This window comes from Panthera leo, chromosome B3 (genome assembly GCF_018350215.1).
Source record: "Panthera leo isolate Ple1 chromosome B3, P.leo_Ple1_pat1.1, whole genome shotgun sequence".
NCBI lineage: Eukaryota > Metazoa > Chordata > Mammalia > Carnivora > Felidae > Panthera > Panthera leo.
Window position 1 is genome coordinate 439419 of NC_056684.1, and position 26999 is coordinate 466417.

Genomic DNA, 26999 nt, shown 5'->3' on the forward strand with positions numbered 1-26999 from the left:
AGACTTCTGTGTCTTCACTCTTTCACCTCGTACATAAATCCATTCCTGAGAATCAGTCCCTCGAAAAACCCCACAAAGACAGATCCATCGGCACAAAGATACTCATTATAGGGTTGTCTATAATATTGTTAATTGAAAGAAAAGCAGTCTTCATGATTAACGAGGGAATGGTCATGATTTAGGGTAAAGAATCGAGTGGAGCGCTGCACCGCCCTCAGAGGTGACCGTTGGGAAGACTCTTCGGCATCTTGGTAATTCTTTACGGTTCAATAGTCAGAAAAAATACATCGAAACTGAACGTGTCTTCTGTGCTCCGTCACCTCTTTCTACGTGTGAGCGATGACGAGCGGGAACCAGCTCCCTCACTCAGCCTTCCTCTCCGTGAAATGCAGCTCCAGTCTCCCAGGTGCCCAGGTCAGAAGACCTGAGGGTCAGCTCTGTTTTTTGAGGTTGAGCTACAGGCAGATGCTCCCCGCCTTCCCAGGTCTAAGCCAGAGTCCTCTCTGGGCAGAACGAGGGCAATAGCATGCACGCTGGTCTCCCTGCTTCCCCCTGCCCCTCACAGTCCGTGTCCTGCCTCAGGGGTCCTGTTAAAGCAGGGGACAAATACACCGTCCTCTGCTCAGAACAGCCAGCGACATCTGTCCCTTGGAGTAAAAGCCAGCGCTCTGACCATGGTGCCTCAGGCCCTAAGTAGTCTGCTCTTGCTTCCCGCCCCCCATGGCCCAGATGGGGGGTTTTCCCCACGACAGGCAACTCTGCAGCACCAGCTGGGTGTCCTACCGCGTAACTCGATTCTGACGCCATCTTTCCGGAGCTGTCACATCCCGAGGACCAAGGGCTCAGTCCTGTAAGACTGTCCCCATGACAGCACTGGGTGCAGGTAGTCCCTCCTGCCTCTGACAGTCAGCTGCCAACACGACCTGCCCGCATTCCCCTCCTTGGGTCCGGTTCCTTTGCCAGAGTGGCCCCCCGAGCTCAGGGAAACTCTTCACCGGTGTATTAAGGGGTGCGCCGAAGGGTGCAGGTGAACAGCCAGATGCAGAGATACAGAGGGCGGGGTCTGGGAGGGTCCCGGGCACAGGAGCTTCCGTCCCTGTGGACTTGGTGTGTGTCACCCCCGGCGCATGGGCGTGTTCACCAATCCGGAAGCTCCCCAAACCTCAGGCGTGTGCGACTCTTACGGAGGTTTCATCATGTAGGCATGATCAATGACTAACTCTGCTTCCAGCCTCTCTCTTCTCCAGAGGATGGGCAGGGGGTGGAAATTCGAAACTTCTGATCATGGCTGGACTTTTCTTTTGACCAGACCCCTCCAGGAGCCCACCCGGGATCACCTCATTAGAACAAAGGACACTCCTATCCCTCACGAAGTTGCAAAGGTTTCTTTCGGGGGCCCTGTGTCAGGAAAGCGGGGGCTGGAAAACTACAGGCCACGGGTGAGCTCTGGCCCACGGCCTCCTCTAAGCTAAGGAGTTACGGAATTGCTTTCACACTTACACTTTTAAAAGTGTATAAAATCAACAAGTTCATAAAAATCGGTAACACTTTGTGAGACTTCAATTATATAAATTGGAGTCGCAGTGTCGCTAAGTAATGTCTTGCTGGAACACGGCCAAGCCCGTGTGTTTGGTGGCCGCATCCACAGTAGAGGGGAGTAGATGTACCAGAGGCCGTGGCTGTGGGGCCAGCAAAGCCTGAACTCTTTCCCATCTGGCCCAAACAGAAAAGGCTCACTGAACCATACAGTAATGATGCTCATTTTGGTCTCAAGACTATTTCTCATTCTTAAAATTTGAGGACCCAAACTTTGGTAATACAGATTATTAATATTTATCGTATTAGAAGTTAAAGCTGCACATGACCCCCAATAGCTATTTTAAACATATGTTTTAAACAATTATAACAATAAACCCGCCATGTGCTAGCTTAGTGCACATATTTCTACGGAAAATAATATCTTTAAAGACGTAAACATTTAGTGAGAAGAGTGGCGTTGTTTCACATGTTGGCAAATGTCTTTAAAGCCTGGCTTAATTTAGCGGAAGGCCGCTGGATTCTCGTGTCTGCTGCTTCGTTCAGCCTGCTGCAGCACCGTGCGTGAAACTTCTGGAGAATTCCACCGTGCACTTGTGAGAAGATGAGAGTGAAAACAGCGAACGATGTTTTACATTGTGGAAATAATAATGCCGACCTCACAGACCTTCTGTCAAGATCCCGGCGACCGTGCTTGGAGGGCAGCTGCCCGGAGGCGAGCAGACTTTCCCCAGAAGCCCACACTCCAGAGGCTCGTCCTCCAGTGCCTCTGCGGTGTGAAGCCATCCCAGCAGTGGAGGATCCTCTCACTAGCAAAATGGATGGGCAAAGTGCCTGGCCTGGCTCAGACAGCGGTGCCCCAAGTGTGTTAGGTGCCGCCCACGGGCCTCTCCTCTCCCACGGACAGAGCGCGAGACTCCATGGGCTCTGGTCTTAAAGGACCACGTGGCCTCGGGGTCAGGCTGCTGAGCGAGGGCACGGTGACCTGATCCCGAGTCGAAGGTTGTGTGGATCCTGATCCTTGAATACTGTTGCTTCCGCTTTGGACTGAGTCAGCGCCTGTTATGACACCTAAAAGGACAGGTATGCAGTCCACTGTGCTCACCGAGCAGGTTACGTAGCCGCTGAGGACCTCCTTGCTAATAGGTGACGGTCCACGGCGCGGAATTCAGCCTGAGACTTCTCGCGTCGCCTCAGCCGCCCCGCTCCAACAGCAAAGCTCCGCTCATCTGCCGCTCGCCACCGGAGCTGACTCAGATCCACGGCAAAACTGAGTCCGGTGGTGAGTGCCCTGCCCTGGTCATTTCCTGACAGATACACCACAGTGATCCCAGAGTGATGGGGATACAGTGCTACAGGTAGGGGCTCTGGCTGGAGCAGGCTGTGCTGAGGGGTGAGTACGGGTAGGGAAGGAGGGGGTCACGGATGTCCCCGAGGATTTTAAAGGCACCTGGAAGGACAGTTTGCAGGAAGTCACCATCAGGTCGGTCCCGTTCTCAAGCACCTGGGAGCCTCCCACATCCAGAATGTCTTCTGGCAGAGGGTCCGGAACAGGCCCACTGGGGCCATTCGGGGAGAAGGTGGGCTCACCTCATTTGCCGTGCACTAAAGGGCTTGGTCTCTTGATCCTCCAGCGGGAAAACCTTCTCCACGTCAGAATATTTGGGGAGTTACTTGATTCATCGTGTGAACAGGCCCAGGAAATGCAGGCTTTTAAAGAATGTTGATTCGCTATTTACCAAGACCGTGTCCTAGACCCTGGGGATAGAGCCAGATAAGAAGTGCTGCAGCCGTCCTGAACCCTAGTGTTGGAGAGGAAACAACACCTGCCCCCTCCAAAAGACACAGCCCCAGGCTGTGTATGCATCCGTCCCAAAGTAGTAAGATCTATGTGTGAAATGCTGGAGATACGGGGAAATGAGGAGACAAACTGTCCAGTGCTAGGACTGAGTTAGATTAAGTAGGCGGTTGCAGGGGTATGTGTATGAGATTGAGGTGGACCCAGTAACCGCTCCCAGAATATAAATTGCAGCTTGGGAGAGGCCAAGATGACAAGTGCTCTGTGCCCAGAGATAAGACTTCCGGGAGGAATGAGGTTTGAATGGCCACTAAGATAGAGAAGCCGAGATAGTGGTAGCACGTTCCAGGAGGGGCCCCGAGGCGGGACAGCAAAGGCCGGGTCTGCGGGAGGCGAGGCGTCTTCACCGTAGAAGACATCCCGCCCAGGCCTCGGGCCCGGGGCAGCGTCTCCGTCCCCGTCATAGAGGTCCCCTCAGTCTCCAAGTCGTAGAAGACTACTTGCAGACCAAGGACATTTCATCACAAAGAATGGCAACTAGTGCAGGAGGAAGGACAGGAAAGAGGGATAGAGATTCGTGTTTCACTGTGTAAGTTCACTCCTTGGGTTTTGATCCCTCGCGTTTTCCGTCCAACTTTTAAACTTTATGGAAGGAGTCAGAAAGGAAAAAAGCCAACGTTTAATGAGTGCTTGCAAAGTGCCAGGCGCCACCATGGGACCCTCAGCTCCCTCTCGGCATACCTTCTCGGGGCGTGTCATGTATAAGACGGCGGCTGACTAGGAGTCGAGCTCCCGGAAGCAGTGGTAACCCCGTGTTCCCATCATCGTGTAATCAAGACTTAAATCCACCTGTTACCAACGGAGCAGCTCTTCTCTGAGACTATTGCTTCATCTGTGAAATGGGCAATAAGGCCAACTCTACAGACTTAAGAGGCGTGGATAAAATGTTTTGTGTTGCCCCTTCCTTGCTGGGTGGCTCCGGGCAGGTCACTCTGCCTCTCTGAGCCCAGGCTTTCTCAACTGTAACATGGGACTGTAACTTGCCCTCCTCACGGCACTGCTGTAATAGTTTAGGACAGAGGGCCTCCTCCACTATTGCCATTGCAATAGTGATCACGGAGGTTGTAAGGGAACTTTCACAGGGGTGTGAAGACAGAATCAAAGAACTGAAAACCCAGTCTTCTTCACAGAGGTTCTGGCTTCTCTGCATGGAGCGCGTGTCACACAAATATGCAGCGTGTTAGACAATGTACCCAGGCAGGATCTGAACGCTGAATTCCGGCTCACTCATGGGCAGTGTGGCGTCGAAGATGACGAGAAGGAGACGTGTAACAGTGACTGTGTGGTCTAAGGGGGCTCCCGTCTCCCCAGCTCTCTCACACGGGAGAAAAGGGAGGTACAGAGAGACTCTTACAAAGGTGTCTCTGCTCTAAAATTCCACAGTCTCTGAATTACTGGTCACATAGCCTGCCTTCTTTCCCACGGCTGAGACCCCATCGCACGTCTTCTGAATTGCTTCCTGCCCTTCTGATCGCCTCTCGTGACTCTTTGGATTTGAACAGGGTGGCTTGTTCTGTTTAGCAGATAGCTGCTGTTCTCACCTGAAGGTGGCAAAATGTTAGGTAAACCCCAAACAGGAACCTCAGGTAAAAGGAACATGTAGAAACACCTGGGAAATCTGCCAAACTCGGAGCCTCTAACCTCCAGCGATGATTCTCAAAGTGTGGTCGGGGCCAGCAGCACCAGCAACACCTGGGATCTTGTTAGACCCCCACATTCTGGGCCGTCCCAGACATACTAAATCAGAAACTCTGGGGGTGGAGCCTCCCACGTGCTTAAAGAAAGGAACCATCTATTTTTAAAGCATAACATGCTGAGTTCATGGAAGTCCAGGTGTGGAACAGCAGGCTGAGTCAGCACCTGAGTCCAGCCCAGTCCCGCTGCTTCCCAGCTGTAGGACCTGGAGTGTTACTGATCCTCTCTCAGCCTGTTTCCCCACCTATAAAATGCAGATAATGCCAGTAGAATCAACCGTCCTGGGGTTGGAAATAACACATGTTGGGTGGGATTCCTGGAAGGACTTAGCAGTGGCTCTGTTTGCTGTGGTCTTTGGCATTTGCTTAGAAGTCCCAGGTGAGGCGCCTGGGTGGCTCAGTCGGTGTAGGAACCCTCTTGATTTCGGCTCAGGCCATGATTCCAGGATTGTGGGATGGAGCCCAGTGACCATCTGCACTGAGCCTAGAGTCGGCTTGGGATTCTCTCTCCCTCTGTCCCCCTCTCCTGCTCGCGCACGCGCTCTGTCTCTAAAACAAATAAATAAAGATTTTAAAAGTTCCTGGCCTTTGTCACACTTCACTGGACACGGTAAGTCCTGTAAATCCTCCTCGGTCTCGTGTGCAGCCAAAGATGCAAAGAAAGGCTAGTGAATCCTGTCCGGCTAAGGAACCCAGAGGGCCCGAGATGCACACACCACTCCCCCCCCCGCGCAGAGGCCAGAGGTCCGCTCACCTGCAAAGAAAGGCCAACTCACTGACCCATCCTTTGCAGCGGAGGGCCGGCCCGCCGAGCCAGGAGTCCTGGCCCCGCCCAGCAGGGAGTTCTGGCCCCGCCCAGCTGGAGGTCCCGGCTGCGCCCCGCCCCAATCCTGGCCCCGCCCAGCCGGAAGTGAGGCGGGGAGAGGCCGGGCAGCCCCTCCCGCGGAGGGAAGGGGCCGCCCCCTGACGGGGTGGGCGCACCGCACCGCGGGGCGGGGTCGCCCGGCCTCTCCCCGCCCGGCTCCGGTCGCACTCCCGCCTCCGGGTGGCCGCGGGCTCGGGCTCGGCGCCCGGACGACGGCGCGGCGACCGCCATGGGCAACAAGCAGACCATCTTCACGGAGGAGCAGCTGGACAACTACCAGGTGAGCCGGCGCCCGCCCTTCCCTGCTTTTGGCCGCGTGCCGAGGCCCCCAAAGCCAGTTACTGGGTTCGGACTCTGCCCCTGCCTTCAGGTAGGAGCGTGACCTTGGGATGTGACTTGCAGCCTCAGTTTCCCCACCCTTGCGTTGATAGCGCTTTCCTCGCGGTAGCCGTTCCTTTTCATCCCCGTTTAGCCTCCATACTCTTGGCCCCTCGCTGGCCTCGAACCCCTCCCCAGACACCTGTCCCAGCGCCCACCTTGGCACGGAGTTGGAGGGTCCTGAAACGTGGGCTGCAGGGAGGGTCCCCGATCCCAGGAATCAGCCCAGGAGAATGAGTCTCTGCAGAGCAGAAATGACCTGGGGGCCTGTCCGGGTGGGGAGTGAGGTGTATCAGACCCCAAGTCAGATTTACGTTGGGGGTGTCCTGTTTACCCGTTTGGGGTCTCTACCTCTGGCCCCAGCATGGAAATAATTGGAGCAAGAAGGCAGGCCATGTGCCCGTTCCCACGCCCCCCTGCAAGGTCCCTCAGCCCCCAGCAGCCACCTGCTAAGACCCTCCTAGCACCTGCTGCCTCCAGAGCCAGGAAACTGCCCAGATCCGAGGCCCCGAAGCCCTTCTGCCATGGGGAGGCTTGTGTGGTTGCAGGATGAAGCCCAGCCCCCTGACTTGATGGGGCCCTGGCCAGCCTCCGGGGCTCCTTCCCTGCCCTGTGTGCGGCAGCCACCCCTGGGCTGTCGCTGGCCTCCTTCCTCCCTCCCTTTGCCCATGCTCTGGGACGCCCCTTCAGATTTCCCTCATCCTTCAAGCCCCAACTGGGACGCCTCTGCCCGACTCCCCTGGTCAGAGGGGGACTGCTTGGAGTGTGCTGTGGGAGAGAGGCACATCGGCAGTGTCTCCTGTGGCTGCCTGTTGCCTTCATGAATATTTCTTTTGGTAATGGGCCTGAAGTGTGAATCCTCTGAGGCCCCTTCTCCTCGGAAACGCTGGCCGTCAATAATGGTTATCAGCTCCATGTGAGGCCCTGAGAAGGACCAGGAAGCCACATTCATGGAGCACTGCTGTGTGCCAGGCATTGGAACGGATACCCTCTAGGATCCTCACGATGGGGCGGATTATCAGCCCCATTTCACAGAAGAGTAGACAAAGGCCGAGGAGCCACTCAGTGCCTGGCACAGTCCAGGCTCAAACTGGAATTTGAATCCGTTAATCCAAGGCTCACTGCTTTTGTTTGGGGGCAGGGCCTGTGTGTGCTCTTTGTCCCGGAGAGGTCAACCTTGGCCTCGTGAGAGTACGATGTGCTCCAGGGAAGGAGGGTACTAGTGGTCCGTGGAAGACCCGGAGGGAAGGGGAACTTTTGCTCTGCAAGATTCAGAGAGAATGCAGTGCTTGAGCAGGGCCTTTGAAAGGTAGGCCCCCGCAGGCCCAGAAGGAGGCGTCTGGGTGGAGGGGAGCACGTGGGTGAAGGCTGGGGGGTGGCACAGGCAAGCAGGCGGACCCTGCCCAGAAGTGAAGCGTAGCCCCATGGGGGGTGGGGAGCCTGAGTTTCCGCTCACACCAGCCTAGCGTTGGGTTACACTTGGGAGCCAGTCCCAGTGCTGGGTTGTGATCCTCCACCAGAGCCGGGCAGGGTGGGAGGAATGAGAGCTGACGAAACCTGAGAGCCCCAGTCTCCCGCCCTCTGCGCTCCATCCAGCCCCACGCCTGCCAGGCTCCCAGTTACGGCCCCCTTTCCCCAGTCCTCAGGTGCCAGTGATTCCCAAGTTCAGGTTTCTTTCCAGACTTCTCTGCCCTCCAGATCAATCTCCCAGACTCCTCAAACTGCAGAGCAGGGCTCCCAGCCTCCCTCAGAACCCACCACTGCTCCTCTGGCCATTCAAGTCTCACAGGCAGCCCACATTTTCAGTTAAGAGCAAGCCCTGTAACTCACCTGGGGACCCCCTCCTCTGTCTCCACCCAAGGATCCAAGGCAAGACAAGACACTTAGAATCTGAGTACAAAACCTTATTCTCTGCCAACACTGCCAGAATCCTGAGAAGACTTTACGGTACTTGCCGCGCTCACCCCCTAGGAGCTGCCTCCCTGGGATGAGGTCCAAGCAAGGTCAACAGAAGAAAAAGCAAAACGTTAGTGGGTGAGCAGGTTCGTGGCAGTTTGGTGGTAATGTTGAAAACCTACAAACAGCTGCTGCCACGTGTTCAGGACGAGGAGAAAGTTCGGTTAAGCAGGGCCAATGCCTTTTGTGAGACATCCTGCAGCCAGTGAAGCGTGTGGAGGGCTTACATGGGAAGACCTGTTCCTCGTCCCGGAGCCCTGTGTCGAGCACCCATGGCGCTGGATGTGGAGTACACGGCCGGGGCAGGACATGAAACGGTCAGTGGACGTGGTCATGGCTGGACTCTACAGTCTGTGGACTGCGGTCAAGAAGCAAAAGCCCCAGGTTGCAGTCAGCCCTCTGGGCTGCGTGTGCAACTTAGAGCAAGCTATTCAACTTCACCGAACCTCGGTTTTCCCATCTGTAGAGTGGGGAGATAATGCCTGCCTGCCTCCCCCCTCTCCCCCCACCATGGGCTAGGGACAAGGGTTGAACAAAATTGGATAACCAGAGCCCCCACGGACCAGGCCTGTGGTGATCACGGACGGGGTGGGGTGTGGTTCTCAGCCTGGGCTGCACGTTGCAGTCATGGAATGTCTCTGCAAACTCTGATGCCAGGCTCCACCCCAGGTGATTCTGCTCCAGAGCTGAGGGCCTCGTTTTAGCAACAGCATCACTGCGGGTGGAGCATCTTGGAAAGATTTGGATTCCTGGGCCCCACCCCCAGAATTTCTGGTGCAGCAGGTCTGGAGTGGAGCCTGAGAACCTGCATTTGCACTAAGTCCCCAGGTGATACTGGTGCGGCCAGTCCTGGAACCACACCTTGAGGACGGTTGATGTAGACAGGTGTAAGTGGTTGTGATAAGGGACCAGGGTCCTTTCGCTCGTAGGGCCTTTGGGTCAGGACCTAGATATTTCCTTTTCAACCCAGGGCATGGGAGAAAGGAGAGCAGAGGGGAAGAGGGGAGGCCAGGGCCTCTCCCTGTCCCTGGTTATGCCGACACCCCCACCAGGCAGGTTGGGAGGGGCCGAGGAGGGTCTGTGCCTGAAGACTCAGCTAGGCTGCCTTTGGGGCCTGCTCCAGGGTCTTCAGGAAATCCGTCCCCGCCTGAGTCGGAGACAGGGACTCCGAGCTTGGTGAGGGTGGGGGCAGAGGAGCTATTGCCTAGGGCAAAGCCTGGCCCCCTAGGACAAGTCCCTGGGGTCCGAGAAGGGCAGGGCGGCCAGCGGGCCTTTGGCCTAACTCCTGGGCGGCAGACTGGGTGACAGGGGACCCGGAAGTTCCCACTGGCTCCCCCTTTCCAGCCCTCCCACGGGCACCTCCTCTCTGGGCTTCCTGAGTGTGCGGCACAGCTGCGCCGGTGCCCAGGGACTCCGGGTCTCACGCGGGGCAGGCCTGGCTGGCTGCAGGCCTGGGCCGCGGCTGTGAGCCCCTGGTCAGCACATCCCCAGGGGCAACGGCGGCGAGGGCAGGGGGGCCAGGGCCAGGATAAGCACAAAAGCCCTTCATCCCTGGGGTGTTTTTGCCTCCATACGTCACACCGTGGCCAGACACCACAGCCGCCGCCACCAGGCAGGCCGGCCCGTGGACAGAGGCAGGTCACACAGACAAGGCAGGACACCGGAGACCAGTTTATAACTGGGCGACCTTAGGACCCGAGCGCTGCCCCCACCCTGAGGATCCTAGCCGCTGCCCCCTGCCTCCTCCTCCCCTCGCTTCCGCTCACCTGGCCTCCACCGCCTCCCCGTGTGACCCCCTCTATTCCTGTGGCTTCAGATGCCACGTAGATGCCGGTGTTTCCCCAGCCTGTGTGCCCGGGGCCTTCCATCTCTGTGCCTGGGACACATGGCACACGACGCGGGGCACCGATCTCGCGCTGCAGTGTGGATGGCGCCCCCTGCAGCTGAGACCCTGCCGGCCTTACCTCCTGACTGGTCTCCCAGCCCCTTTCCCCGCCGTCCCACAGAGCAGACTACAAGTCAGTGCCATCCACCTCCGGCTCGTCCCCCTGCCTGTGCGTGCACGCCCCCAAGGCTGCCCCACAGACCCCCACACCATGCTGCAGTTCCCTGGGCCAGGCCACAGCTTCAGGAGGGGGCTTCCCGGCCACCAGGCTGCTCTCTGCCCAGGCCGAGGCGGTTCCCGAGAGGTCCCGAGGGAAAGCGGGGCGTGGGCCCTGCGGCGGACTGTGTGTGTGTTTTCCCTTCACAGGACTGCACCTTCTTCAATAAGAAGGACATCCTCAAGTAAGTGTGGCCTGCGGTTCGCCCGCTGGAGCTGGGCCGGGCACCTCGCGTGGGCTGGCTGCACGGGCTGGGACCGAGGGGGGCATCTGCCTGTCGGGAGCCAAGCGCAGGCCGCTGTGAGCTGGAGGACTTCCCCCCCGCCCGGCGCCCAGACCCTTCTGCCAGGAACCAAGTGTCTCCGTCTTGCGTGCCCGGCTCTCTGGGGGGCCGTTTCAGGCACGTTTTCATTTTATCCTCCCTGCGACCTTGTAACAGGAAAACCTTTTGTCCCTACTTGGCTGTGGGGCCTGAAGACCTGGCCTCTGACTCCAGGCCCCTTGCTGGTTATTTGACCGTGTCCGGAGATCTGTCAGACCCGGGGTCCCTGAAATGCCCTCTGGCTCCAGCCCTGATGTCCCTCTGCCCTGGGAGGCCCAGAAGTCAAGGGCCTGGCCTGCATGCCCCCAGCATGCCTGAGCTGCCTGCCAGGGGCTCTTCCCTTTCCGGGACAACTCCTTTCTTTGGGATGGAGGAGGCGGGCTTTGAGGGAAGAGAGGAAGGGGGTTGGCAGCCTTGGAGCCCCAGGCCCAGGCAGTGAGCACGACCCACAGGATGCCGGGCCCGGCCTCTCACGGGCCCTGTGCCTGAGCTACCAGGCGGCGTTAAAAGCCGGCGAGGTCACAGGACCGCTTTCCCCGGAGGCCGATGGGCGGGCTGGGGCTAGAGCCTGTAGCAGCTTCCCAGGCGAGCTGTGCTTTGTCACTGTCCTGACCACTCCGCTCACACGGGCAGCTCCCTCCGCCTTTCCCCTCTGCCCCGGACACTCTTCGGCCTGCCCCCGGGTAGACAGGGGTCCCCACTTCTCCACCTTGGAGAGGCGGGGTGACGGGCCGAGCCCCGGCTGTGGCATCAGCAGACCTGGGCCCTACTCCCGCATCCTAGCTGTGTGGCCCCGGGCAAGCTTCGAGCCTCAGCCTCGCTTCTTCTGTAAAGTGGGGGCGGGGACACTTACCTCATGGCAGGGCTGAGAGGCGGGAGCACCAGGGCGCGGTGTTTGCACAGTGGGATTTGGTCTGTGACTTGAATGACGTGTGGGGTGGGGACCCCGTCCGGACGGGGTGGCCCTCAGAGCCGTAACGACAGCCGTTGCCGGTGGCGTCCTGGGCACCGACCCTCACCGAAGCCTCACCATGTTCATCCTCTGTGCAGGGCCCCCGCCTCTGGAGAGGCCACACCCCGGCTGCTCGTCCTCCGAGGCCCGGGCTCATTCCTGCTCTGGCAGCGAAAGCTTGTCTCCGCTGCCCGGCGGCCCCTTCTTCACCTCTGGTACCCACCTCGTTCCCGTGCCCCCTTCCAGACCCACCTCCGTGGTCGTCCATGCCACCCCAGCTCATGTGTCCTGCTCGTGTCCCCTGTGTCACTGCTCTTATAGTGTCCTGGATGCTCCAGGGGCTCCTGGCTCATGTGCTTGGCTCCCCCTGAAGTCGCAGTCAGCCGGGCCCCAGCCTCCCCGCCCCGTAATTGGGCGCAGCACCTGGTAACCCCCAGTGAGCGCTTGAAGACCACGTGGGCGAAGAAGGAGTAGGCTTGGCCATGAGAGAACATTCCAGGCCAGGAGCAGCAGGGCCAAGGACACAGGTCTGCTTCACCCCATGCCCACCTCCAGTGGTCTCACTGAGAGCAGCAAGGTTGCCCGTGGTACGGGCACGTGGCACGAAGGCCAGGCATTAGACTAAACATGGTAGTCTTTGGGGTGTCCCTTGTCCCCTGGCAAGTGGCGAGCCCCAGGCAGATGGGGGGATGCCCCGCAGTCCTGGCCTGCCCAACTCTGAACCCTTCAGCACCCCAGCCTCTGTAGCTCGACCCAGAGCCCGGGCCGGGCCTGGGGTCCAGACACGGGTAGGATCCCTTCTGGCCGCTGGATGCCCCTTCCTGCTTGTCCCGTCCCTGGTTCATTCAGGCTCTGCCACTGTGTTAACACTCACTGGGGACCCAAGGGACCAGACCCGGTGCTTTTTCTGCAAAGTGGTCATGTCAGGAGGAGGGGGCGGGGGATGGAGCGCCTGCTGTGGGTCATTCCCTGTCTCTGCACTGTCCCCCCGCCCCCAGCAGGCCCCTGTGTTCAGCACAACACAGGGCCGCTTGGGGTTTTATGGCCCACCCGTGCACCCTCGGCAGGGGTGGTGAGAGCAGGCAGCACGTGGGATTGTGGCCCCTGGAGGAACCACGATAGCTGCGTTCCATTTTGGCCCCTTCTCTTTTCTCCAACCTTCTCTCTGGGCCCCAGCGAGGGCCAGTGAAGCCTACCAGGGACTGACCACCCCTGCCGGGTGAGCCCTCTCCGCCATTCACACCTCAGGTCCAGGCAGGGCAACCGGGGCCCGGAGCCCAGCTCGGCAGCGTGCGGCAGGCCGTCGGCAGAGCCGGGCCCCGGCCCGCCTGGTGAGCTGCCCCCAGCCCTGGCCCGGTGGGTGGCGCGGAGGAAACCCGAGCACAGGTTCTCCTTGCAGCGGCCCTGGGTCACGATAACCATCAGCGGTCCCCCCCCCACCTCCCCCGCCACCGCCACGTGGATTCAGTTACTCGCATGACCTTTTCCACCCTCATGCGGAGCCCTGTTCCTAGCAGGTCCCAGGTGGCACTCTGACTGCCCTCTGCCCCCCATGGGCCTGTGCTCCTCGGTGAGGGGACCCGAGTCCTTGCCCCCCGGTGCAGAGAGGCCCTCAAGCTAGCACCGCAGAGTGTTGCCCTGCGTCAGTGTTTCGTACCTTGGTTTCTCAACGTGCTGAAAACTCTGTGGGCTCTGTTTTAATTACTTTAAGCTTTTTATTTCATATGTGATATGTGATGACCACAGAGAAATTCGAAAACAGAGGCGCCTGGGGGGCTCAGTCAGGTGAGCATCTGACTCTTGGTTTTGTCTCAGGTCATGGTCTCACGGTTCATGAGTTCGAGCCCCGTGTCGGGCTCTGTGCTGACAGTGCGGATCCTGCTTGGGATTCTCTCTCTCCGTCTCTCTGCCCCTCCCTGCTCACTCTCTCTCTCTCTCTCTCAAAGTGAGTAAATAAACATTAAAAAAAAATCAGAAATAAAGCCAGTCGAGAGAAGACAAAAATTACTTGTAACCCCATCACTTGGCGGTGATGAGCGTTGATGTTTTGCTGTGTATCGTGTCAGTATTTTTCCTCTGTGTTTATCAAAAATGTGTCTCATGTTGTTTTATAATGTGCTTAAAATTGCTTTTCCTTAAGCAAACTTTAAAAATAGGTTTAAAAACATGGTCTTGCCACATCCTTAATTCATTTGGCTGGATGCGTAGGTTTTCAGCACTTGGCCATTGTAATTAGTCTTGTGACAGCACGGCTGTGCCCCACACCCCTGCGGTAAATTTCTTTTTCCTTCTTTTTGTTTTAAACTTTTTTTAACGTTTATTTATTTTTGAGAGAAAGAGAGACAGAGTATGAGCGGGGGAGGGACAGAGAGAGAGGGAGACACAGAATCGGAAACAGGCTCCAGGCTCTGAGCTGTCAGCACAGAGGCCGATGGAGGGCCTCGAACCTACGAACCGTGAGACCATGACCTAAGCAGAAGTCGGCCGCTTAACTGACTGAGCCACCCGGGCGCCCCTGGGATAAGTTCCTAACAGATTTCTGAATTGAAAGGTATAGACCTTTCTTTCTTTCTTTCTTCCTTTCTTTCTTTCTTTCTTTCTTTCTTTCTTTCTTTCTTTCTCTCTCTCTCTCTGTCTCTGTCTCTCTTTCTCTCTTTCTCTCTTTCTTTCTCTCTCTCTCTCTCTCTCTCTCTTTCTTTCTTGGTATAGACATTCTTAAGGCTTTTGATTTTTACTGCTAAATTGCCCCCCACCCCTGAGAGCGCTTTTGAACCATCTGCTCTGCCAGCTGCCCTGCGTGAGGTCCCGTCTCCCTCCTTCCTCAGTCACGCTGGCCGTTGCGTCTTTGTCTTCCGTTCCCCCAGTCATTTACTGACTGCCCCGGGGTTCTAGCCCACAGTCGGGCCCACCCACGCGGTGGTGGCTTTCGGGGAACTCTGCAGGAACCGCCGCTCATTGGCCCGGAACAGTCCAGACTTTTCGTGTCCTGTTTTCACTTGTAAGTTTTGGCAACCCAAGTTTGGATTACTGTTTCAATTTAATTTAAGTATATGTACGTGAGCGCTGAGCCCAAATGCGGACCACCAACCAGTCTGCGACTTCCAGAAGAATCCGCTTCTCCCAGTGATTTCAAATGCTCTTTGTCGTGGACTGTCCTCACACCCGTGCTGTGCCGTGTCCGTGCCGCTCTGGTCCGCGAGGTGACCGGCTGTCCCCTCAGACTCTGTTGTCACAGCTGAGGGGCAGACGCCCCCCCCCCCCCCCCCGGGTGCCCTCTTTCAGGCCCGCCCCCCCTCCCACACTGGTGCTTTCACACAGACTTTTGAATCTGGTCGGCAAGTTCTTTGTTTCGTTTTCTAATTTAATTATTTTTTTAAATTTACATCCAAGTTAGTATATAGCGAAGCAATGATTTCAGGAGTAGATTCCTTAATGCCCCTTCCCCATTTAGCCCATCCCCCCTCCCACAATCCCTCTAGTAACCCTCAGTTTGTTTCCCATATTTATGAACCTCTTCTGTTTTGTCCCCCTCCCTGTTTTTATATTATTTTCGCTTCCCTTCCCTTCTGTTCATCTGTCTTGTCTCTTAAAGTCCTCATATGAGTGAAGTCATGTGATGTTTGTCTTTCGCTGACTGACTACCATAATCCCCCCAGTTCCGTCCACGTAGTTGCAAATGCCAAGATTTCATTCTTTTTGATTGTGGTCGGCAAGTTCTCAAACAAACCGCTGCAGGTTTCAGTTAGGATCGTCTTCATTTGGCAGAAATGTGGAGACAGGAAATAGAGGCACTTACCTTGCCACCCAGATACTTTACATCTTTTTACACACTTGGTTTTCATACTTAGTTGTTGTTGGGGGGGGGGTGATTTTTTTTTTCCTATTGTGATTTAGGTCTTTTATATCTTATTTTTGAATAGGCTGATGCTGGTACATATAAAACTATTTTGAGGGCACCTGGGTGGCTCGGTCAGTTAAGTAGCTGACTTCGACTCAGGTCATGACCTCATGGTTCGTGGGTTCGAGCCCTGTATCGGTCTCTGTGCTGACAGTTTAGAGCCTGGAGCCTGTGTCTCCCTCTCTCTCTGCCCGTCCCCAGACTCATGCTCTGTCTCTCTCTGTCTCAAAAATAAAACATTAAAAAAAAGAAAACTATTTTGTGCAAAAGGGCTACTGAGCCCTTTCTCATTCAAATAGTTTTTTAACTGATTATTTTTGGTTTTCTGGCAAATAATAATTCTCCTCCTTTCCAATACTTAAATATACCGTCTCTTCCCGCACTGACCACCGTGGCCAGCCGTCACGGGGCGATGCCGTGTAGCGGTGGTGATAGGCGGCCTCCGGCTTTTCTGGGGATGGCTCTGGTGTGGTGTGGGGTGTTGATTTGGGGTAGAGCATCCCTTTGTTTCTGTTTTACTGAGGATTTTAAGCTTTATTATTGATAAAATTACTACTTAAAAATATTTATATTTTAGTGACCACTTTACAAATTCAAGCAGTTTGGGAGCAGGTGAAGTGACAAGTGAAAGCTGGTCCCTTCTTCTCGCTCCTATCTGCCCCCACCTTGCAGGGGCCAACAGCGTAAATGTGTGGTGCATATTTTGGCCTTTATTCCTGTGTCCATACACCCATCAGGTCATAAATATAGCTACCAACTTGACAAAACAATTTTTTTGCCGATTAATACGATTCGTAGTCACAGATTTTCGAAGGGTCAGTCCAACGGCGTATTCCTGGCTTAAATCCTACACGGTCTGAATGTGTCACTCTCTCAATACCGTGGGACTTGATTTATCAATATTTCACGAGAGTTTTGCATCTGTGTGCGCGTCGTGGGTCCCTTTTGGATGCCACCCGTCGGGTTCTGCGAGCAAGGTTCTTACTAAGTTTCTAAAATGAACGGGGAGGCGCCTCCCCGACTGCTCCGGACTCCGGGGAGTTGAAGCAGCACAGGTGTGACTTCTGCCCCGGGGTCTTAGGACAGGGCCAGCATGCCCTGTACTGGGACGGGGTGACTGTTCGGTTTCCCCACAGTGATTCAGCCTTCCAAATTCTGAGTTCGCCTTAGAAAAAATAAGTAAATAAAATAGCAGGGTCACCTTAGTCCTGGCGTCAGGGCAGGAGTCGGCCCTCCCGCCCCAGGGGACACCCCAATCTGCCAGCACTCGGCCCTCTCCCCACCTCCCTGGTGGGGTGCCCCTGGCGGGCAGGCAGCTGAGGGCCAGGTGGCCTTGCTAATGCCATCCTCCCTGACCCCGCAAGTGTGAGGACAGCAGGACAGCCCCCATTCGCTGATAGGGAGGTCCGTGGGGGTCCGACCTCAGTCTGCCGTGTGGCTCGTGCTGCGGCCACCCTACATGCCTTTGGAGGTGGAGGGCAATGCCCACGGCACCCAGCATCACACCCCACATGTCAAAGGTCAAGGGCAGGGTGAAATGTAACAGAAGTTTAGCACGTCTGTCAAGTACGCGAAGCCAGCTGTGTAAATTGTGATATGCAAGTGCTGGTTCTGTGTTTGGGGACAGTAAACAAGGACAGGTTTTTCCTCAACTCGGAGCGAGAGCGAAGATAGGCCTCGAATGCCCCTGGCGGAGAGTCCTGGCCCCATGCTGTCACTCGGGTATCTGCTGACGAGGGTCGGGCTTTGGGATTTCCCTCCAGCCCTGTGTTTCCCAGTGGTGGCGCTTCTGTGCGATTCTGGACGTTCGTGGGGACTTGCGTCTGGGGGAGTGGCCTCATGGCGTTTTGCTCTGCGTTCACCCCGCCCATGCGGAGCCAGGGCGGCCTGAGAGAGACACCAGCATCCGCCTCCCAGGGTGGTTGAGGGATTAAACTGAGTCATCCACACGGGGGAATCGACCCAGAGCCTGGCACAGAGTGAGGACTCGCTAAACGGGGCTGGCGTTACGTGTGCACCGGGCAGGTAGTAGAGTGCTTGGCCGGAGAGGGCTGCGGGCCTGTTGCGGGCGCCTGGGGTGTGTCAGTGGGCCAGCCACTTAGAACACTGGCTTTAGGGGAGTGGGCCAGGCAGGGCGGGGGCTCTGGGGATGCTTTAGTCCAATTCCCAAGAGTCCTAGGCCCCCCCTTGGGTGGGTCACCCGCCTCAGCCCCTGGTCGGTGCCCCCTGAACTCATCCCCCCATCTGGCAGCACGTCTTGGACACGATTTCATCTGACCTGAGCTGCATTTGTGTGGGGCGGGACTTGGGGGCTATTCTCCCGGATGTTAGGGGCAGAAGAGGACTGAATAACGGAGGATGGGCCTCCCCGGGAGCTAGGGGCAGGAGGTCCCACACCCTGGAGGGTCCTCGAGTCGTTCAGGCCAGCTTGTGTCCTGGGGCCACCTGAGCACTGACCGGGCTGCCGGCAGGGTGGGAGGTGGGAGTGACTGGGGCCCTGGCAGGGCCTGCCTGTGGGCGTGAGTGCCGCCGGCGGCTATTCCAGAGACCCAACCCTCAGAGCCTGCTTGGGACCCAGCAGCAAACGGGGCTCGACAGCTTAAGGACTGGGGAGGAGGGGTAAATGCCCTGGCTCTCCGGGCCTTCGTTCCAGCCACGTCCCTTGTACTTCCAGTTGTGTGGCCCTGGACAGACGGCTCTTAACCTCTTCAGGCCTCAGTTTGCCACGCTGAGAGCTGGGAGCGCAGCTCACCTGTGTGCACAGCCGAGGGCAGAATTAATGGGGCGACACCGCTGGCATACAGAAGGCCTTTATGTGGCCCAGAGAGGGAACACGGAGACCTGGGGGTGGGGGACACGACCCGGTTATCAGCATGGGGGCCTGCTGCCCCCCCTCCCAGGCCCCACTTCCTGCGCTCAGAGCAAGGCCATGGGGCCTGTGCGGAGCGGGGGGCTGGGTGCAGGTGGGGCAGCATCAGCCGAGGGGGACTCAGGGGATGCACCGCCCCCCCCACCCCCCCCCGCCCAGCTCTTTCCCTCTGCCTCCCTCGCAGGTTGCACGCACGGTTCTACGAGCTGGCCCCCAACCTCGTCCCCATGGACTATAGGAAGAGCCCCATCGTCCATGTGCCCATGAGCCTCATCATCCAGATGCCAGAGCTCCGGGTACGACAGAGGCCGCTGCTGCTGGGCAGGTGGGCTGGGGGGCAGGCAGCGGAGGCACCCAGACCTGGTGGAAGCCGGCTCCGCCCTTGGTGGCTGTGTGGTCCTGAGAGGATCACTGGACCTCTCTCTGCCTGTTTCCTCCCCTGTACTCTCTGAATAAATGCGCCACACGTGTGGGGACTGCATACGGGTGGTCAGTGCTGCCCTATAGTCTGTGTCACCTGCTTGCCCCTTTGTGACACGGCTGGTCATCTGTGCATGGCCGACCTTATGTCTGCTTTTCTAGATTCCTCTGTCTCCCTGTCTGGCATTACCCTCTCTAGCACGGCTATCCACACCATCACTTCTCAGACTTGAACGTGCACAGGGCTGCCTGCAGATCTTGTCAGGGTCAGCAGGTCTGGGCCAGGAGGTCAGGGTCAGCGGGTCAAGGTCAGAAGGTCTGGGCCAGCAGGTCTGGGTGAGCAGGTCAGGGCCAACAGATCAAGGCCAGCAGGTCAGGGTCAGCAGGTCTGAGCCAGCAAGTTAAGGTCAGCAGGTCTGGGCCAGGAGGTCAGTGTCAGGGCCATCAGGCCAGAGCCAGCAAGTGTGGGTCAGCAGGTCAGGGCCAGCAGGTCAAGGTCAGGAGGTCAGGGTCAGGGCCAGCAGCTCTGAGCCAGCAGGTCAGAGCCAGCAGGTGTGGGTCAGCATGTCTGGGCCAGCAGGTGTGGGTCAGCAGGTCAGGGCTAGGAGGTCTGGGCCAGCAGGTCAATGTCAGGAGGTCAGGGTCAGGGTCAGCAGGTCAGAGCCACCAGGTGTGGGTCAGCAGGTCAAGGTCAGCAGGTCTGGGTCAAGAGTTCAGGGTCAGGGCCAGCAGGTCAGAGCCAGCATGTGTGGGTCAGCAGGTCGGGGCCAGCAGGTCAAGGTCAGGAGGTCAGGGCCAGCAGGTGTGAGTCAGCAGGTCGGGGCCGGCAGGTCAAGGTCAGCCGGTCTGGGCCAGCAGGTGGGCACTAAGATTCTGTTTTGCAGCATGTTCCCAGGTGAGGCTGTACCTGCTGGACGCCACACCACATGGGTATTTGACACGAAGGTTTCATTTCACGAGCTCCTTGCCTGTAGTACGTCGAGGGCAGTCCCGCAGTAGGGAAGGTTGGCTTTCGGGGCACAACTCCACACAGCTGTGCAACTCTGCCAGCAGCCCCCTGCCAGCCCTTGGGTGTGTGTTCCCGGGGTCAGGGCACCACGTGGCAGCCACTCCCGCGCCTCTGTCCCAAGGGTTAGTGAGGCACCGGCCTGGCCACGGCTCAGAGGGTCCCTGGAGGGGTGGGCAGTCTGGCAGCAGCCCCTCGGCTGTTCCAGAGCCTCCTGGGCTCAGCACAGAGTGGGGGCTGGGGTGGGGGCTCCAGGAAACATGAGCCCCCAGAGACCTGGGATCAGAGGGAGGAGTCGGGTGTGGCTCCCTGGAGGAGGGGCCCCCTGGAGCTGATCGAGGCCCGGGGTCTGACTGCTTGTCCGGGCTCATTTCTCCGAGCCTTTGGGGCCCCACTTCTGCGCGGCAGGACCCTGGCCTGACCTCACATAGCCAAGGGCTGCCTGCGCCCTGGGCCTCCTCTTCTCCTCCCATGGTGGCAGGCACCCCTGTGCACCCGTTGGGGCAGTGGGGAGCACACCTTGGCCCTGCTCCGTGCAGGTCTGAGCGATGGGTGGGACACGAAGTGCGGTGCCTGGACTGGCATCCACACCTTCCGTGCTGTGTCTGCCCTCACAAACCAGTCACGCAGGTGTGGTGGTTCCCACTTTGCGGGTGGGACGGGGTGGAGGGTTGCTCGGGGTCAGGTCACTCGTCCAGGGTCACCCTGCACCCACACAACCACTGTGGCTGTTTCCTCCAGGAGAACCCCTTCAAGGAAAGGATCGTAGAGGCTTTTTCAGAGGATGGTGAGGGCAACCTCACCTTCAACGACTTTGTGGACATGTTCTCCGTGCTCTGTGAGTCGGCTCCCCGCGAGCTCAAGGCAAACTATGCCTTCAAGATCTACGGTAGGGCCCTCGGGCTGCGTGCTGGTGGTGGGGGTGCTCCCCTCGGGGGCTGTGTGCTGGTGGTGGGGGTGCTCCCCTCGGGGGCTGCTGGTGTTGGGGGGGCTCCCCTCGGGGGCTGTGTGCTGGTGGTGGGGGAGCTCCCCTCAGGGACTGTGTGCTGGTGGTGGGAGTGCTCCCCTCAGGGACTGTGTGCTGGTGGTGGGAGTGCTCCCCTCGGGTTGAGTGCTGGTGGTGGGGGTGCTCCCCTCGGGTTGAGTGCTGGTGGTGGGGGTGCTCCCCTCGGGGGCTGCTGGTATTGGGGGTGCTCCCCTCGGGGACTGCTGGTGTGGAGGGTGCTCCCCTCGGGCTGCGAGCTAGTGGTGGGGGTGCTCCCCTCAGGCTGCGTGCTGGTGGTGGGGGTGCTCCCCTTGGGCTGTGTGCTGGTGGTGGGGGTGCTCCCCTCGGGGGCTGCTGGTATTGGGGGTGCTCCCCTCGGGGACTGCTGGTGTGGAGGGTGCTCCCCTCGGGCTGCGAGCTAGTGGTGGGGGTGCTCCCCTCAGGCTGCATGCTGGTGGTGGGGGTGCTCCCCTTGGGCTGTGTGCTGGTGGTGGGGGTGCTCCCCTCGGGGGCTGCTGGTGTTGGGGGGGGCTCCCCTCGGGGACTGTGTGCTGGTGGTGGGGGTGCTCCCCTCGGGGGCTGCTGGTGTTGGGGGGGCTCCCCTCGGGGGCTGTGTGCTGGTGGTGGGGGTGCTCCCCTCAGGGACTGTGTGCTGGTGGTGGGAGTGCTCCCCTCAGGGACTGTGTGCTGGTGGTGGGAGTGCTCCCCTCGGTTGAGTGCTGGTGGTGGGGGTGCTCCCCTCGGGGGCTGCTGGTATTGGGGGTGCTCCCCTCGGGGACTGCTGGTGTGGAGGGTGCTCCCCTCGGGCTGTGAGCTAGTGGTGGGGGTGCTCCCCTCAGGCTGCGTGCTGGTGGTGGGGGTGCTCCCCTTGGGCTGTGTGCTGGTGGTGGGGGTGCTCCCCTCGGGGGCTGCTGGTGTTGGGGGGGGCTCCCCTCGGGGACTGTGTGCTGGTGGTGGGGGTGCTCCCCTCGGGGGCTGCTGGTGTTGGGGGTGCTCCCCTCAGGGACTGTGTGCTGATGTTGGGGGTGCTCCCCTCGGGGACTGTGTGCTGGTGGTGGGGGTGCTCCCCTTGGGGGCTGCTGGTATTGGGGGTGCTCCCCTCGGGGGCTGCTGGTGTGGAGGATGCTCCCCTCGGGCTGCGTGCTAGTGGTGGGGGTGCTCCCCTCGGGCTGAGTGCTGGTGTTGGGGGTGCTCCCCTCAGGGGCAGCGTGCTGGTGGTGGGGGTGCTCCACTCAGGCTGAGTGCTGATGGTGGGAGTGCTCCCCTCAGGGGCTGCATGCTGGTGGTGGGGGTGCTCCCCTCGGGGGCTGCGTGGTGGTGTTGGGGGTGCTCCCCTCGGGGACTGTGTGCTGGCGGTGGGGGCGCTCCCCTCAGGGGCTGCATGCTGGTGGTGGGGGCGCTCCCCTCGGGGACTGTGTGCTGGTGGTGGGGGTGCTCCCCTCAGGGGCTGAGTGCTGGTGGTGGGAGTGCTCCCCTCAGGGACTGTGTGCTGGTGGTGGGAGTGCTCCCCTCGGGCTGAGTGCTGGTGGTGGGGGTGCTCCCCTCGGGGGCTGCTGGTATTGGGGGTGCTCCCCTCGGGGACTGCTGGTGTGGAGGGTGCTCCCCTCGGGCTGCGAGCTAGTGGTGGGGGTGCTCCCCTCAGGCTGAGTGCTGGTGGCGGGAGTGCTCCCCTCAGGGGCTGCGTGCTGGTGGTGGGGGTGCTCCCCTTGGGCTGCGTGCTGGTGGTGGGGGTGCTCCCCTCAGGGGCTGAGTGCTAGTGGTGGGGGTGCTCCCCTCGGGCTGAGTGCAGGTGGTGGGGGTGCTCCCCTCAGGGACTGTGTGCTGGTGGTGGGGGTGCTCCCCTCGGGCTGAGGGCTGGTGGTGGGGGTGCTCCCCTCAGGGACTGTGTGCTGGTGGTGGGGGTGCTCCCCTCGGGCTGAGGGCTGGTGGTGGGGGTGCTCCCCTCAGGGACTGTGTGCTGGTGGTGGGGGTGCTCCCCTCGGGCTGAGTGCTGGTGGTGGGGGTGCTCCCCTCAGGGGCTGTGTGCTGGTGGTGGGGGTGCTCCCCTCAGGGACTGTGTGCTGGTGGTGGGGGTGCTCCCCTCGGGCTGAGTGCAGGTGGTGGGGGTGCTCCCCTCAGGGACTGTGTGCTGGTGGTGGGGGTGCTCCCCTCGGGCTGAGGGCTGGTGGTGGGGGTGCTCCCTCAGGGACTGTGTGCTGGTGGTGGGGGTGCTCCCCTCGGGCTGAGTGCTGGTGGTGGGGGTGCTCCCCTCGGGCTGTGCGCTGCTGGTGGTGGGGTGCTCAGGGACCCCGGGAGAGTGCCTGACCTGTGGGGACAGATAGTGTGTGAGGGCACCAGGGGTCCTGGGGGGGAGGGAGGTCCTGGTTCCCTGGGGGCGGGGCGGTGTCCCTGGATAGGACAGGTGGGGGTGGGCGTGCCCAGTGGAGGGAATGGCAAGGACGTGCCGGGCTTGGGGAGGTGAGACGCACCCAGGTGGTGTGAGCCCAGGGAGGTCACAGGACAGGCTGTGAGGAGCCAGCCGAGGAGTCTGAATCTGGTGCCCAGGACTACGGGGCCACCGCAGGATTCCAGGTAGGGCAGGACAGTTCTGGGCTCCGGAGAGGTCACTGGGCGTCCTAGAGGTGTGAACTGGAGACCAGGGGCGGGGGAGGGCGCCTCTGCCAGGCAGGGAGGTTCCCAGGCCCCTGGAGGCGGAGGTGGGCCGCCTGACTTCGCACCCCAGCCCCGCCTATGACCGTGGCCACACGGCCACCAGAGGGCGCTGGACCCCCAGAGGAGAGAACCTCGTGAGCTGGGCCTGCCCAGGGCCGGTGGTCCTCAGTCCTCAGGGAACACTGAGGCCCAGGGAAGGGCTGGGACCCATCGTGGACCAGAGGAGCCGTGGGCAGACCTCCTGTCCCAGCACCTTGGATCAGCTGGTGGCTCCCGGGCCTCTCAGGCTTTTTCACTTTGTTGTAGTCAGCTTGTCCGTTTCAGAGGCCTGGTCTGGGTCCACGCATGCACCCCTGTGTGCGCACATCAGAAAGACCGCAGCTCGTCTACCCTCCAGTCCCGGGGCCCCGACATCGCTCCCGGGGAAGGCTGTTGTCTGCCAGCCGGGGGGGGTGGGGGCGCAGCCGGGCAGGAGGGGCAGGTCCCTTGCTGCCCTGCTTCCGGACAGAGGGGGTTTGGTGCTGGGGAGAATCAGGGCCTGACTTCCGGCGAGGGTCACCACCCCCCCCGCCCCTGCCTCAGCTTGTGCACGTGAAACGGGCACAGGAATCCAGCCAGCAGCCCGCACATCTGCACAGGGCTTGCTGGGCGCCCCTGTGGGGCGGAGATGAGTCCCACCCCTGCCTGTCCCAGAGGCGGTGCTGTGGGCAGCGGCCAGACGCTGGGGTCCAGTGCTGACCGGGGATGTCACTGCAGGACCCCAGTGCTTCATCCTTGCACAATGGGGACTCTGCTGGACCTGCCAATCAGCTTGTGTTTGGTGGGGGGTGAGGGGGGGGCATGAGGCAGAGCACGTGGTGTCCCCCCAGCAGCCACACTCTTCATCACCGTCAGCGTCTGGGTGCGGCCCGTGCAGGGGGCTCAGCAGGAGGAGCCCGGAGGTCTGGAAAGCCCCCTGAAGGTGGTGTTTGAGCTGAAACTTGAAGGACCAACGGGAATTTGCAGGACAGACAAGTGGGGGACGGTCTGGGCGGAAGAAGGGCAGACATCTGGGAGCTAGGCTGGAGACTGGGGCACATGTCGGGGTCACTGCCGTGATCACATGCCTCTCTGAGCTGTGCGGCTGTGCCGTGGGCAGCGGAATCAAACCGTGTGCCCGGCTCTGTGCGCGATGGCCAGCCTGGGCCTCCCTCCGAAGGGCTTCTGAGTCCTGATGCCCGTGGTGCCGGGCGGTGCAGGGGGGCGGGGGGTGGGGCACCTGCGGGAGGCTGCAGGGTGCAGCTTAGGGAAGGGTGTGCTTACTGGCCAACAGGCTCGGCTGGCGGCCAGTTCCCCCTCCAAGCCACCCTCAGACCTGGATTCGGTCACTTGGCCTTTCTGGGCCTCAGTTTCCTCCGCTCCGGGGGGGAGGGGGGGACACAGGGCCTGCTGTGGGGTGCGGCCAGGAGGTCCTGGTGTCCCCACAAGCCTCAGATTCAGACTCTGAAGTGTCTCAGACCAGGTTTGTACCTGTGGACATTGTGGGGACTCGACAGGGTCATAGATGTTGACTTGGCGGATGTGGTGTCCGTCTTGTGCCCCCTTGGCCCCCGTCGGCCGGGCACAGGGTCCGGGGGCCCCGGAGAGTGAACGGGCTGAGGGCCGTGGGGTGCCGGGCGGGACCCCTGGCCTGAGCACCTCCACCCGCCCCCAGACTTCAACACAGACAACTTCATCTGCAAGGAGGACCTAACGCGGACGCTGGCCCGGCTCACCAAGTCTGAGCTGGACGAGGACGAGGTGGTGCTCGTGTGCGACAAGGTCATCGAGGAGGCCGACCTGGACGGGGACGGCAAGCTGGGCTTTGCCGACTTTGAGGACATGATCGCCAAGGCCCCCGACTTCCTCAGGTGTGGCCCTGCGGCCGTGGCTGGGGGCTGGGGTCCCGGGGACAGCTGGGTGTCCAGCTTTCTGCCTGTCCTTGGAGTTGCTCAGTTGTGTCCTCTGCACCCTCCCTAAGGGACCGTCCAGCACGGGCCAGGGGCCTGTTGGTGTTCCACCGAGGGGCCCTCACCCAGACAGCCCTCCTCTCTTTCTAGCACCTTCCACATCCGGATCTGAGGACACTGCTGAGGGTGCGGGGCCCAGAAGCTGACCCTCTGGCTCTGCTGTCTACACAAGTGACCTCCAAGCTGCCCGGAAAAGACGCTATGGCCTCTGGGGTCATACCAACATTTCCTTGGCCCTTTCAGCAAAAAATCCTTAACCAGGGAAGGGGGGTGTGAGGGCAGGGCCCTTCCCAGACCCCAGACCCCACCACAGGCCCTCCTCCGTCCCCCCGAGCTCCCCAGACCCTCATCCTCTCCCCACCGGAAATGGCTGCACCGAGGGGGGAAGGCACAGGCCTCGCGGGGCAGGGGATACGGACGCGTCCCGGTGCTGGGTAGGCGTCCTGGTCGCCCAGGGCAAAGTGAAAAATGAAAGAGACCAAGGTTTTATGAGCTGCGCGGTCTTTCTCCAGAACCCAGTGCGAAGCTGTGTGGACGCTGGGCAGAGGGCTCCATCCCTGTCCCCGGCGCTGGGCACCGAGACAGAATCCTCACTGGTGCGTGCTGTCCACACACTGGTGAACTTCTGGGAGTAAAGCACTTTTGCGTCCCTGTGCTCTGCCTGCCATCATTAGGACGTGCTCAGTGGCCCCTTTCTCCTGACCCTTGAAGTCCCACGGCCAGCGCGTCACCTCAGGGTCAAGTGTTGCCCTCCGGCTTTGGGCACGAACTTTTATTTCAACCTTTGTGCCTTTGGGAGGAAAACACATTGGTGCCCCAGATCCCCAAGGTGACAACCGTGTCCATTTCCCTCATGACAGTGGTCGTTCCAGTGACAATTTATGGAGCGTTTGCTAACCACGTGTCTGAACGGGGCTGCTGGCTGTACCCTTGTCCTACAAGGCCCCTGGAGGGGGCCTCTCAGCGGCACAGGCCGCCACAGTCCACAGGCGTGGCCTGAGCCAGCTCGGGGACGCGGGCGGGGGCCACGGCACTCCCTCTGGGGGGGGTCAGTCGGCTTTCTGCCTCCGCCGCCTGCTCAGTCTTACACGAGGGGGACGCGTGGGGAAGAGGGACCCTGTGGGCGGGGACCCAGGGAGAGCGGGAGACAGGAGCGCCTGCGTCCAGAGGCGATCGCCCGGTCGGGCCGCCCGTCGGGTCTGGGTCTCAGGGGAGAGGTCTGAGAACTAGCCGGAGAGGCCAAGACCGGCCGGAGGCAGAGGGCAGGCGAGGGTGGCCCAGGCGTGCACCCGGGCTGAGCCCCGCAGCCAGCCGGGCCCGGCCTGCTTTACGGGGGTGTGTGCGCAGGCTGTCAGCGTCATGTCAGGCAGCCTCCCGCTCCCCTCCGGGCCTGGGATTTCCCGTCCGTGCCAGGAAGGGCTTGGGTCAGGGCCGCCCGGCCTGCATGATCCGGCTGGGATGGGCGGGGGGCAGAGAAGGGCCAAGGGGGGGCTGCCGCCGGGAGCCCGGCCCTCCAGG

General features: G+C 60.1%; 1 protein-coding gene across 4 annotated transcripts; it reads left to right on the top strand.

Moving 5' to 3' along the window:
• The first annotated feature begins 6049 nt into the window (after positions 1-6049).
• Positions 6050-25973, top strand: CIB2 (calcium and integrin binding family member 2). Of its 4 annotated transcripts, XM_042940770.1 has the most exons (7): positions 6050-6233; positions 10539-10573; positions 11762-11878; positions 18615-18726; positions 20598-20745; positions 25187-25382; positions 25572-25973. In XM_042940770.1, exons 1-7 carry the CDS (start codon positions 6183-6185, stop codon positions 25591-25593), a joined length of 681 nt encoding a protein of 226 aa, XP_042796704.1. In that variant the 5' UTR covers positions 6050-6182; the 3' UTR covers positions 25594-25973. The 4 variants fall into 4 exon arrangements, with proteins under 4 accessions (XP_042796704.1, XP_042796701.1, XP_042796702.1 ...); XM_042940767.1 differs by lacking the exon at positions 11762-11878; XM_042940768.1 differs by lacking the exon at positions 11762-11878 and having other exon boundaries at positions 20598-20694.
• The last annotated feature ends 1026 nt before the right edge of the window (positions 25974-26999 follow it).